This window comes from Accipiter gentilis, chromosome 13, assembly GCF_929443795.1.
Source record: "Accipiter gentilis chromosome 13, bAccGen1.1, whole genome shotgun sequence".
NCBI lineage: Eukaryota > Metazoa > Chordata > Aves > Accipitriformes > Accipitridae > Astur > Astur gentilis.
Window position 1 is genome coordinate 6,458,013 of NC_064892.1, and position 14,015 is coordinate 6,472,027.

At 43.2% G+C, this 14,015-nt stretch overlaps 1 protein-coding gene across 2 annotated transcripts in view; it reads right to left on the reverse strand.

Moving 5' to 3' along the window:
* Positions 1–1,331: 1,331 nt before the first annotated feature.
* CLDN10 (claudin 10) overlaps positions 1,332–14,015 on the reverse strand; it is a 58,262-nt gene continuing 45,578 nt past the window's right edge. For both annotated transcript variants that reach the window (XM_049815891.1, XM_049815890.1), the window contains exons 2-5: positions 8,906–9,067; positions 8,659–8,740; positions 2,295–2,402; positions 1,332–1,564 (exon numbers count right to left, since the gene is read on the reverse strand). In XM_049815891.1, coding sequence (XP_049671848.1) covers positions 1,450–1,564; positions 2,295–2,402; positions 8,659–8,740; positions 8,906–9,067 — 467 coding nt within the window. In that variant the 3' untranslated portion in view covers positions 1,332–1,449. The remainder of the gene's footprint in view (positions 1,565–2,294; positions 2,403–8,658; positions 8,741–8,905; positions 9,068–14,015) is intronic.

Genomic DNA, 14,015 nt, shown 5'->3' on the forward strand with positions numbered 1-14,015 from the left:
TCCATGTATTAAAATGTTAAGTTTCTACCATGGTTTACAATAAACACCAAATGAAAAGAATAAAAGGCCTCAGCTATAAAACTAGTTATTATTAAATGCCTCCTATTTGGGGAAGTTTTTGTTTGTTTGTTTGTTTGTTTGTTTGTTTTGTATTGGAGTTGAGTCTTAGTTAACAGAAAAGCACAAAAACTGGAAAAAACCCCATCAAGCTAAGGTGAGGAAAGCACTGGCCTGCCATTGTGGAAGTACGTTTCATATTTCTGTTTTGTCCATATTGGCTGCCTTCTTTAAAAAACACAGTAGTGTTTTGACTTAAATGAAATACAAAAATAAAAGAAACTTGAATGGCTTTGTAGTTCTGATGTATTTCAGATGGTATCAGATACAAAACCTTTTCTATCATACTGTGCCATTATTAAATAGAACTATTCGTTTTTTATGTTTATACCTTTGTCCCAAAATAACCAATGTATTGAAATTCCAAGGGTCCATCAGTTCAAGCCTCAAGACAGACCTGAGTTTGTGCCTGATTTTAGGGTCTCAGTCTAGAAAGCGTTTTGGAGTTATTCATAATCTCTGATCTCATTTTATTGACTCATTGTACAAATATTCCCTCAAAAGCCATCACATTTCTATGGACCGGTAAAAAAAGTACTGGCTGAATTTTTGAACTGTTGTAACTAATTCAGGATTATCTATTATTGCCTGATTTTATTTGGTCAGCCCTTCAGGAATGTCAGTGGCGGAGCAGGCCAGCTGGTATTGCCTGGGGTTTTTCCTTCCCTTTTGTAACCCAGTGGCTCGGAGCCATTCTGGAGACGAAGGTGTCCCAGCGCCCTGCCCAGCAGGAGGGAGCCAAACCAATGCCCTAGAAGTGACTCGTCACCAGCCCGGGTGAGTGCTGAGGCAGGGCAGGAGCCCAGTGGCACAAAGCAAATGCAGAATGCAAGAACTGTCTGAGCCTTGTCTCGCCCGTCACAAAACTCCCCACGGGCTGTAGCCTCTCGCAACCTTTGCTCTGCCCACCACGCACATGAAAGCTCACCATCAGACACGCATTCTTCTTGTGCGTGCTTTCTTCTTAGGCCATGCAAGACCCTCTCTAGTGCCTGTTTCTGTAACAACTGGCCCTGGCTCTTCTTTGTACCTGCTCCTGCCTCCCCAAATCCCATTCCCACAAGCCATTGACATACTGAATTGTTAAATACCTCGTTTATTTTTTTGAAGAAAGCAACATCAGTTCATGATTTTCAGGTATAAACTTTACAATACCAACATCAATCTTAAAATATTATATAATAAAATTTACATCAATATGTAAAAAGCTGCAATTTAATGTTTTTAAAAGTCATTGTCTTAGTGGTAAGTACATTGGGGTTGGGGGGAAATCACTCTGAATGAAACATACAAACTCATCTTTAAAACGCTTTGAATCTTCCAACAGTACAATTAAACATAAGCATTCTTGTCAAAGTGCTTTGGTGGGGTTTTGTCTGGGACGCTGTTGTGGACCTTTGTACGAGAAGACATCACAGATGTGGCTCCATTATATGCATACCCTCTCCTGAAAAGAAAAGAAAATCAACCCGTTACAGCTCATTCCACAGACCGGTAACATCTCTGCATCCAAGCATTATAGTAATATAAAACTAGAAGAAATGTATGGGAATGTACCTATAAATTTTAGGGGAGGGGGCGGGGGGACACCTTCCTTCCCTGTGTGGTCTCATTCTGGTTTGACATTCCCCCCCTCCAGCATCCCTCTTTGCAATTCGCTTTTCTATAAAAGCGTATTCCTTGTTCACAGCTAAGTAAATTAGGGCCCAATCATGAAATATTTAGGCTGTGGCAAGTCCTAGGTGAATAGTTACTCCCTCCAGCTGCACCTGCTCATTATCACCCCTCTTCTACTGCTGGAGGTCCCACTGCCAGCACTGCTGTCCTTCACCTCTCTGACTTTTGATCTGATGATTTGGGATTAAAGAAACTTGTCTATTCACACCTGTAAATGACCTGACCGCTTTTCCTGCATCAGTGAATATGTTTTTTTCCAGCTGTAGTAAATTTATGAAGTATACATAACACAAGTATTTGTTCTGAGTCAATAGCTTTTCTTAATTACATTAATGATGGACAGAGTATTATCATTAAATGCCATTATTTTCTCTCATCCACACAATCTTTTTCTTAACTTCACTACAAAGTATTTTGGAAAAGTAATCAAACTGCATACATATAGTGGGTACAAATGCACTAGTACTGATTTCTTTCAATAAGTACAACTTGTGTTTTACCTGGGAGAATTACTGTTTTCAGCTATTGAGAAGCAGAATATACTGCCACCAATTATGCAGAGTGAAGCTCCAGCCCATCCAATGAACAAAGCTGCTCCTAATTCATACCTACAGGAAGTTAATAAATGGGTTTAACAAAAGAGAGCATGGATTTAACAGGCTTTTTTCAGAATAAAAGAACTAAATTTTATTTTTTCCTGAATTACTTTCCATTGACATACACATTATTCATCGCAAAATCAGCAGCTCTGCCGTTAACCCACATTCTTTTCATTACTTCCCTCTTACTCAGGAGGCAAACTCTGTCCCTGCAGTACACTTAGGCAATGCTTATGTCCCCGCGCAGCCAGCCGGCGTGCCTGGCTTTTCCCCCGTCTCCTCCTGGATTGCTTGGCTGCGGGGTTACATGATTCTTTGGCCCGTTTTCCAGAGCACACCTCCTGTCCCCATGGACCGTTTCAGGTTCCCCTTGGCTCCCAAACTGGACTGGGGCTTTTGCTGAGCCGGTGACTAGAGCTGCTGCCTACACCTCTCCCTAACTCTCCCCTCTGGCTCCCAGGACGTCTCTCCCTCTCTAGCCACACTCCAGCCTGCTTAAAACATGAGGGTTTTGTACATATATATAATATGCATATGCAATATATATACACAAACGTGCAATATATGCATATACATATACAGATGTATCTGATATATGCATATACAGATATGTACGTACATGCACGCATATGCAGATGTACATGTGTGTACACGTGCACACATGCATGTGCCCGCGCCTTTCTGCTTCTCTAGTCCCTATGGCTGGATTCAGGCTGGAAGACACCGCTCCCCTCCGAGCCCTTGGACGCTGCTCCACGTCACTGGTAATGGTCCCCTGTGCTGCTCGGGGCAGTCACAAATTGTTTGCAGCCAGAAACTCTTCAGTTTGACGCCGAGAGGAGACGGTGGTGCTTTAGGAGCATTATCGCACAAGGGTAAGTCCAAGTTTCTAATGCAACAAGAGTAAATGAAGGAAAAGAAGAGATTCTTTTCCCTCTCTTGCTCGAGCTTAGTGCCCATAACCTGAGCTCTGGAGCTTCAAGATGAGCAGCAAACCATGGCTTGCTCCATTCCTCAGCTCTTTGCCTGAGGTACCGCTCTTTAAAATGCTTTCAGGATGACCTGCATTAGACCGCAGGCCCAGCAGTCTCCAGAGTCTCTCACTCCTCCCTATTAGGACAGTGTGTCTCTTGCTCCTTCTTTTTTGCTCCAGTTCCTCCTTGAGGAAACCTTGATCTCCTCCTGACTCCTAGGATCCTGCACTGAAAACAGAGGCCCCTGTCCCCCCATCCAGCCATAGTTATCGGTCAGGCGGCTGTGCTGTTCAAGCCTTTGTTAGGAAGACTTTTTTTTCTTGTAAACTCTGGTGAGGAATGAAAGCCTCTGCTTGACAGCCTGCCTGTGCAACTGAAAGACTGTGCAGTCACACACTTTTCAGCTAGTTCTGAACGTTTCCATGTGAACAGATCCTAATTTCACATTAGCTGAAATAGATAACTGAAAACACCTGTAAACTGTTCTACAGAATTTGTATCTTTACAAAGATGACGCTGCGAAAACACTCAAAAATTGCCTGTGAGCCCAGACACCCAGAAAATGATATAGCGACTTCTATAATAGGTCACAAGAGGGTGAACACTGGCTGGAGAAGAAAAAATCACTTTTCCATGTTTTCTTGAGACTCTAATCAGAGGTCAAGCACAGGCTTAAAGAGAGTCACAGAAGGAGAAAAAGCCACACTTAGGATATCAGTGCTAGATGCTATGGACACCCAGGTTCAAGTCATTTCCGACTCGGGGACTCACTGCCAGAAAGAGATGGAGACATTGGAGCTCAGAGGTAGGACACTTTGTGAGGACTTGCACCTGACTCTTCATGGCCCCACTAGTGCTCTAACTTCTAGGCTTCTTTTTCATTTTCCATTCACGTCATCCAAGCAGAGTTTTTATTTATCATCCCTTGCTAAAAAAGGATCAGATTCCCCCAAACGTTCTCCATACCCAATCTGGGACTTAGGCACCCAACTCCCAAATTAAACTGCCAGAAAGCACAACTCAGATGCCTCTTACCCTGGAAAACTCTGCACCCAGCTCCATTTGACTTCAAAATCTGCCAAACCTGTAAAGCTTTAATTCTAACCATGCTCACATTTTCCAACCGTGTGCTACGGTTTTCACAAGACTTGAGCAGATTTCTGTCTGTTCAAGGTCTGGGGGTTTCCTGATTAGAAGCAAATATCTACATCAGAGCTCATCACCTAGGATCCTGTTATAGTCAACAAGCAAGAAATACACACAAAGTACACTTCTAAAACTCCCTCAAGGCATGTTTTTAACAAGTTGTAAAAGCATATCAAAGTGACTAACTCCAATATGAGGTAAGACCCATCCTGGGGATCCCTCCATCCCCACAGGTACTGCCAGAGCACATCTAAGGTACATGGACCAGGGTTAGGCTCCCCACTAAAGTCAGCACAGACCACTGCCGTGCTGGACAACACAGCTGGACCAAGACCCAGGAAGGCTGTCGCTGTAACAACTTACTTGCCAACACCATTTGCCTAGAAAGCGGGAAACACAAGCTTGTTTCCACATTTCTATCTAACAACATTAAATAGTTGGCCAGAGGCTAATGTGAGAGTGGTAAGGCAACCAGTTGCCATCTCCCCTCCAGAAGCTCTTCAGCTGTATAAAGAAATCAAGATTACATTGGGTTTAACTGGGTAGAAAAAGATTACCTGACTGTTGCCTGCTAGTTGGGAAAAGAAGACATGGGGTCCGGCCTTTGTTCTTGTGATTGTTTGTCTTTTTACTTTTTGATTGTTACTGATTTAATTGTTAACTGTAATCTGACTGTTACTTTTTAAGCAACATTTGTTACTATAACATGTATAAACAATTGCATATATGGACCCTTCTGGGGTGACTGCCATGCTGCTAGGTTAATAAATTGCAGAGCTGGCCTAATTGGTCTTTCCTCCACATCTTTAAACAGATCAAAAAACTTTCTGATTTACACTGGTGCTTATGAGGAAAACTTTAAATTTTCAATTGTGTATCAACCTGTGTATGGCTCCCTGGATTTTATCCAATTCATCTTTTCAGCATTTAAGAAGACAACCCTAAATTCCCATCAAAATGCAATACGTAAAAAAACCTTACCATATGAAAAAAACCCTTACATACATTGGTACCTCCAGAAAAAAAAATTTGAAAAAAAAGGAGATAGGCTTTTTTAGAAGAAATTTCTGCACTTGCTGTTTTTCCCTTCCCACTTTATCATTAAAATCTTTGCAGGAAACACACTCTTCTCTTGTCATAATTCTTTGTTGCAAGAACCAAAGCAGCCACTCTCCGAAGTCTGTGGCTGCGTATTCGCTGTCTCCAATCAGTGAAACCAATCTGATCAGAGATCACTTGGAGATTGCTGGTAGCTCAGGGAGGAGCACGACATTTTTGAAGAGGCTTAAAGGTGGTGACCACTGAGGACTACAAGAATTCCACTGCAGAGAACTGAAAGCCACATTCAACTATGCTGACCAAGCAGGCTAAAAGCAGATTTTTTGCTGTAATCCAGGGAGACAGAATTCAGTGAAAGAAAGAAAGAAAGTACAATATCAGTATAGATAGAAGAAAAATATTCTAGTCGTTACATACATTGGGACTATGAAGTAAACTTCCAAGCAAACCAGTGGAAGCCTCGGTAGCCGACTGGATGTCAGCATATGTAAAGGACATACCTACCTACTTACTGAAATAGCACAACTACCCAACGGAAATACATATTTTGAATGTCTAATTCTTACGATTCTTAGAAAATGAAAAAGAGATTCAAATGTAACAGCAGGACAGTGGAAAGAGGGCCCGTGTGAACTGTGGACAATCAATTCAGAGACAAGAAAGACAAAGGGCAACAATTCCCTATAAAAGAGAAAGGGAAGTTAGTCAGACAATTTGGATAAACTAACCCTCTTCATCAGTAAGAATGATCATGACATGACGATGGAGTTCAAACTGTGGCAAGAGATAAAAAGGATAAAGAGTATAAGGGTGGGGGTTTTTAATTAGAAGTAGTAAAGTGACAAAATAGTTTCCTAAGAGAACCTGTGGGAGCAACATTAGCAAGACAGCAAAACCGAAGCACAGATTTTCCCCTATTAGAGGTATCTGAAGAAAAATGAAATCCATCTTGGCTGCAAGCACTAAGGCATCCTGTGCTGTCCCCAAGATTCTGCCTGTATTATTACGTAGGGTCAAGCAGCTCCTCTGGAGCTGTTTTAAATTGGCAAGGCAAACTATCTCATCGGGACATAAAGTTCAGTCTAAGATATCTTTCTAAGTAAGGCAGGTTTTAGGGTGTTCCTGTGGTGTCTGTGATTCCTCACTTAGGTACGTAATTCAAACCAGAAGTCTCTTGGGCAACAGCTTCAGGCAGGTCTCTGATTCCTCCTGCACCCATACATAGTCAGGGTGCCTCTTCCAAATGCAGAAGGCTGGAGGGAAATTCCGACAGCTGAGATGATGCTAAACATCTTGTGTCATTTGTTTTCCACTAACAGTATCTAAAGCGTGTCTTTGACACTGCCAGAATAACTTCAGGAGAGAAATGCGCAGTAAAAGGTGAATGGTTGAAACCCTCTCCCAGTGAAGAGCCAACGCCAAATTTCCACAATATACACGCAAAGCATATTAAATGCTTCTGCAATGCATATTGAAGTAAGAGTTCACAGACGGCAACGAAATACATTACTCCAACCTATTTTACATTGGTTGAGAGAGAAAGGAGTCAAATGCCACCATTAGCTTAATCTGACACAAGGTCATTGCATGAGCTACATACACTGTGCACAACTCAAATTACAACTTCTGGCTTTCCTCTCTGCCTTTATCTTTGCAGTCGTGATTATGTGTGCCCACAGCTGAGCTATGCTGGTTGTTCAGGAAAAAGGTAATTTCTGCAGAGGATGTTTTACTACCTCTATTTCGATATTTACACTGTATTTCTCATTCCCTCACAGTAAAACTCCGCTGTGAGGTCTGCCTTCTCTTTTGCAGCAGAAGAGTGTAGGAATACAGTGTAGGAAAGGGACTTCTGGCAACAACCATGGTATTTTTCATTAAGAACAGTAAGCCTGATGAATAATTAACTTCTGGCTATATAGCCAGGCTCCATTTTCTTCACCTCACATCCTTGTTTCTTTTGGAGGCCTTTGGATCCTGTCTGCACCATATCAAACAAGCAGAAACTATAGCAGAACTATGCAGGAAACTAATAGGAACTTGTCTTCAAGACAGGAGGAGCAGTATCAGCCCTACTGCAAACATGGATCCAGTTAATGTTATTTATTCAGACCATTTTCTTTCTATCAAGGTGAAACGGAAAGGCTCAGGGTTCCTTACTGAGCCCTTACTTGGGTCTCAGGGAAATGTATACCCAATGCTTGACATATCCTGGAATCACCACCGAGAAAACATTGAAATCCTTGCCTTTAAAGATAACATTACATTATGTAAGAAGCCAAAACAGGAATGTCTATGATGCTATAATTTACAACCAACGTTTTCAGATTTGGTAGTTAAGATGTGAATCCAAAATCCAAGCACTAGTTCGTGAACTGCTGCCTTTGTAGGTCCTGAGAACTTGCACAGCTTTAGAGGGAGTCTTTAGGGATGCTCATTATTTCTGGTGTGTATCCTGCAATTCTATAAAGACTCACTCCCTTAAATTAAATTACAAGTATAGTCAAAGCATTTATGTTAGCACTTATAAAATCACAGGTTACGATAAGGTTTATGACCCAAATTTCAGTAATCTGGATTTGAAAATCTGTCAGCAAAAAGTCCACAGAGCCTGCAGAAACCTCTCTTCAGGAGGAGTCAAGATTGCGCAGTGCTCGACACCTTCGTGGAAACCACCTTCTATCAAAAGCTCAGGGAAATAATTTTCTTCCTTTCCTACCAAATGATGCACCTAATGAGCGCCTCTGTCTTGTGCAATCCTTTTGCTGCATCTCTGACATAAATGCAAGCTTCGCTCCTGATTAACCCCACTGGCTCTGTGGCAAGCGGGACAGAACCCTGCTGAGCGGCAATAAGCCTGGGCACAAAGATTACAGAGCAATCACTGTACAGGAAGGTGTTCATTCATTAAATTTCAGCACACAGTTACTCCAGTTAGAAAATATGATTAAATAAAACAGCAGCCCACTCTCCTTCTCTGCCCAACAGGAGAAGCACCTGCTTTCTGTCTAAACGGGCTGTGGTGCACAGTATGAAACTTAAGGTCTACTTCTTTGAAAGATTTATGGGTATAGGAAAGTACTTACTTTTGTGCAACAAAAGAAGGATCAAAGAACTCAGACGTAATCCTGTTTGCATACAGGGAACAACTAGTCATAGAGCACAACCCTGAAAAGCATAAGACAAACCATTCAGTGGAGCCAGCAGAAGAGCTTTGGGGCTGACCCTGAAGCCATTGAAGTCATGGAGAATTGTGCGCGGATTTCTGCAGAAAAGAAGCAGTTCTGGTATGACTTCAAATATGCAAACTTAAGAGAAATAAGGTATATTTACCAGAGAGTATGAAGATCAGTCCAGCTAAACAAGCTATTTTTGCTTTAGTCTGATCGGAGCCTCCGACTTTTGTACACTTCATCCCAACCAGTCCAAAAATGGCACCGAAGAAGCCCAGGCAGACAGCGGAGATCATCAGTCCTCTGCAGGCTTGGATGTAACCTGAGGTGAGAAAGAGTAAGGCTAATGTGAGAACTGGGACCACAATGGGTTTCACTGTAGTTCCTCCCACTCTGCGCAGCATTAGGCATTCACTATTGCAACCAAATCAGACCTTGGCTGGAGTAATGTCACCTTACCACTGAGTGTATTCTTCTAGGTGATGTATGCTCTTCACAGGGCATCATCACCTGAGCCCAGCTCATAAGAAACATACTATGGCATACAGGGCTGCAAAAAATAATCCTGTGGCATCGGGTACAGTATCTGCAAGAGGTTGTACCCATGAGGTTCTGAAGAGCAATTCCATGTGGTCCACACAGAGGCTGTCGCAGGTTGCAGAGCCACTCTGTGCATGCAAAGCAAGTCTTACATGCCAGTCTTGTTGCACATGTGTGTCGCAGGTGAACTACGACTGGCAGCAGGTTGGCAGCACTGAACCTGGCTGGGGTCCTGGCCGTGGCTGGGGTCCTGGCCCTGCCTGGACACGCCACCGATTTGATCTGGATCCGCCAAGAAGGCCCTCATTCTGCAAGGAACTCAAACATGTGCTCGGCTTGATAGACAGCAGTAGCCCTTTGAGATAAAACAAATCACTGCCATACTTAAGCCTGGACAAACGGCTTGCGGCTGGCTTTTAGCCACACACAATTTTGCTGTGCTGGCTGAAGCTGCTCAGAGCTGGACCTCCCAGGGGCAGGGACTTTCAGCAGGACAACGGGTTTCTTGGCCTCTTCTCCCTTCCGAGAATATCTTGTAATTAAAAGACTGTGGTAATCTCGTATCGCTGTTTACCGGGTGGAACACTGCAATCTTACACAGCTGAATAACCATCACAAGATGTTTTTCTTTATAACCTGTTGTTACATCTCATTTAAAATCAAAATGCACTTCCACTATTAGGGTATTCATTCTTTCCACTTTGATCTCCAGTGGGTGGAAGCATTGAGAGCTAAACCATCTTTTCATTGCCTATTACACCAAATTTTATGTAACAGCAAATAAACAACAACAAAAAAACCCTGCATAGAAGTCTTTAATGTATAGGAAATGAATGTATTAAAACAGCAACTAGAGGACATCTAATGAAAACAGAAGGCAGGAGATTCAAAACAAAAAGTGTGCTTGTTCATGCAACGAAGTTGTGGAACTCCTTTCCACAGGCTATGTGGGTGTTAAAGGTTTACAGAGATTCAAAAAGAGACTGGATGCATTCATTAAGGAGAAATCTGTGTCTGGCTGGGAGGTCCTTGAGCTGCAGATGGCTTCCACTGATGCTTGGCCGCCTTCCACTCTCCCTACTGCCACCCACTTTAGCCGCTGGTGGAGGTGTACCAGCTCCAGGATGACTGCTATGTGTTTGAACAATGTTTTAAAAAAGCCCATTGATTCACAGCTTTGTGTAACAAGCAGCACACAAGAAGCAATTTGTAGCATGTAACACCCTGTTTTATCAGTCCTACCGAAATTAGGTGCTGTGCCGCAGGTCTGCAAACTCAACCTGCTGGCATTTATCTACATCTGTTGGCATGCATGCAGCCTTCTTTCATTTGCAACATGCTTCTATAGCCCACCTGCTGAAGAAATACAACAGTCACTGAAATAACTGTCATACAACTTGCATGTTGGAATATAAGAGAGTCATTTGGGCAAGACCCAAGTCTGAAGAAAGCAGTCTTCCTTTGTTAATTTTTGCTATAGGCATGGAAAAGTTGGCTTTTACTGCTTTCGGTGGCGTGTAATGTATTTCTTGTAGCACACAGGTAAAGCGGGAGATGAAGACTGGCAAGGAAGCTATTCTTTTTGACAGATCCAATTTATTGACACTGTTAGTAGCTAATTGACACATTAAAGTGCTGAACCATGAACATATTTACCCGGAGGTCCTCTAAACTTTTATTTATGTCTGAACCTCCTAGGAGAAACAGTAAATATTCACCCCAACCAAAATAACCAGCATATGCTAGGAACCACAGGGCTGAAATTCAGCTATTCCTGAAGGTCAATACACAGTTTTAGAATAGGTAGAGGGTAGTGAGACAGCAGGAAATAATTAACTCACTCACCCAGAAATCATTTTCAATTATAAACAGCATGAGGGGGAGGACTGTTCAGTTCTGCTGAATGAATAACCTTCCTCACTAAATATTTCACTGAATTGGGCAGGCCAGCCACAGTGGGACTTGTTTCAGTTCACCACGGCAGTCACCCAACTGGCACACATTTTTAACCCAAAATGTATGAAAAAAAAATCACAATCTACACCTGTAACGTGGAAGAGCAGAAGACTCTCTTAGTCCCACTAGGCTTACTGGAGCATTAGGAAGCATGAAAGGGTGAGATCAACCTTTTCACCAAATCCAGCCTCCTACTGATGGACACTAGGTTAAAACTATGTATAGCATTTGAGTGTAAGAGTAACTAAACTTTTTCTTTGCTTCCTAGAAAGCAAGAACATTATATTGCTTACCAAGGCTTATAATGCAGAGAAGTGTAAAGGGGAGCTGCCTATTTCTTCACACTCCTCCACTCAAGACCAAAGACCATCCCCTTTCCAAATGTTTATTGTATTTGCACCTACTCCTGTAGGAAGATTGTCATGTACACATTTACCACCCAAATGAAGCTCCCAAGCAACAAAAAGCTGTATGTTTTAAACAGACAAGCAGACAAACATGCATTACTCATAAAGTCATGTTTAGCAGCATTCCAAGAGAAACCTATTTCAAGGCGGTTGAGGTTTTTTTTAAAACAAATGTGTTTTGTCTTGCATTCAAATTAATCTTGTTAGATCTTCATCTTTCTTGCCTCACTGCTCTCACACTTGCCTTTGATGCTCACCAAGAGTTAGGAGGAATTCATACGTTCATGTCATGTGACACTCATAAAAAAATATATATGCAAAGTTCTGGGGACCATCACTTTCACAATAAATGCCTCTGGTGGTACCTTGCAGTCTACATCATTTGAAGTATAAGAGGTTGCCTTACAGATACAGCGCAGATTCCTTCTAAAAGTACACACCCATTGCTTTTGTATGTTTTTCTAAGCTCTAATACCCTCTTTTAGCTCATTAGTAAATTTTTGTTCAGCTCTGTTCTTGCAAAAAGTCATCAGATCCACCGCTGGAAACACGGAAACTGGTACGTCCTCTTTTGGGGAGGTAGTTTCATCACCAAGTTTCCACCTATGACCAGTAGCACACAAACGTAAACCCGAAATGACTGCAAGTCCAACAGACAGCAAGAATATTTCTGCTTGCATACAGAATGTGGGAGGTTGAGCCCTTTAACTAGTGCCGGCCACATTTATTTCTTGTATAGGAATGCATAAAGATAGAAGAGCACCACATGCAATTTTCTCTGGCAGCTGCTCATGTGGAGCGATGGCCTGAAAGCAGTCAGGGCAGCCCTGCTGCCGTGCCACCTGACAGCCATCTGGGGAGCACAGTCCAAGACGACTCCCTGATGCAAACCAAACCAAGGGTAATGCGGAACCATCTCCAGATCACTCCTGACCCAAATGATGACACTGCTTCTGAAGAAGGAAGGACTTCTCCTGCACCCACAGGAGAGCCCCCGCAACAGGCATGGTGCTACCCCGATTTCTTATCCCCTCATTTTGCCTCTGATACTCTGGCATCCCTGCACAGTCTCTCTAGACAAGAAGTCCAGCAAAACTCAGACGTTTCCGATTTGACAAAAAACCATTTCCATAGAAGAGGAACTGCTCTGCGAGGTAAATCCTCTGTGAGGATTCCAGCTCTGTGAGGAAGGAGTGGAATGGAGCCACCTTTCACTGGGATGACAAAAATTTTTCTAGCAATTTCCCAGTCCTGCCCTACCATTTCGAGGAGAGCAACACGTTATCAACTACCTGTATCTCTACAGGGTTATTGTTTCTGCTCACAAACACTTCAGGGAAAACGGGAAGCCAGATCTGCCCCTTTTTATGTCTTCTGAGACTCCCACCTGAGGATGGTGTGAGGAAGTTCCCACGTTCCCAATCACAGGGAATGGGATCCAGCTTAACCACCTAAGTGCAAAGAGGAAGAGGAGGGAAGGGAGAGGCTACCTGAGGGCTGAGGCAGATGCAGTTTCGTGCTGACATACAAATCCTTCCAAGCTATGCGTGACACACTGCAACCCCAAAGTATGCTCCTGCGCCGGGGAAGGGTTAGGGTGAAAAGGAGACATACACAGCCACTGTCAGGTGCTAATGGGTTCCATAAGCGCGAGGAGACGAATCTGGGCAAGGCTAGCTACTGAAAGCACCTCTGACTGTGGTGGCTGCCCCTCCGCCCTGTCCCAGCTTGCCTGGCCTGTGCTGTGGGGGTTACGTTACTCTCTCTCCTTTCACTTGCATTATGCCTGGGTACCAGGATCTGGCCCCATGGCATTCAGAGGTGTTATTGAGAAACACTGAAGCCAGGAACCTTCCAGTACTGATAAACAGTCTGGCCAGGAGGATGGGATAAGGCCCTTCCAGATGTGCATTCCGGATTCACTTCTGTCCAAAATGAGTTAGTGCTCTGATGGCTGTTTCACTATGCAGAAGGTGCCTCAGAAACTCATTCCTTGGGCAAGTGGAACATGTTTACCCAAAACACAAGGTTTCAATGTACAAGAGTTTGGAGGAAGGGGTGCTAAGGATCTTGCTGTCAAGTTTCTTCTTCTTTTGGGCATTTTATATGTTCCCAATTCTGCACTCTTTGTTTGTGACTACGCTTTTCTTACTCCAAAACAGATTAACACAGAACTAAAAGAACAGCTAAACAATAGATTTGGTGGATGCAAAAGGTTACGCACTGGCAGTCACGCTGTGCCTGCCTGCACACAGACCACAGCTCCTTGCCCAAGGCTGGAAACCACAATCTCAGCTGCTACGCTTGGCTATAGGGTGACTGAAGCCAACAGAGGCCAGCCAGCTTTCCCACCCCTTTGGAGGTACC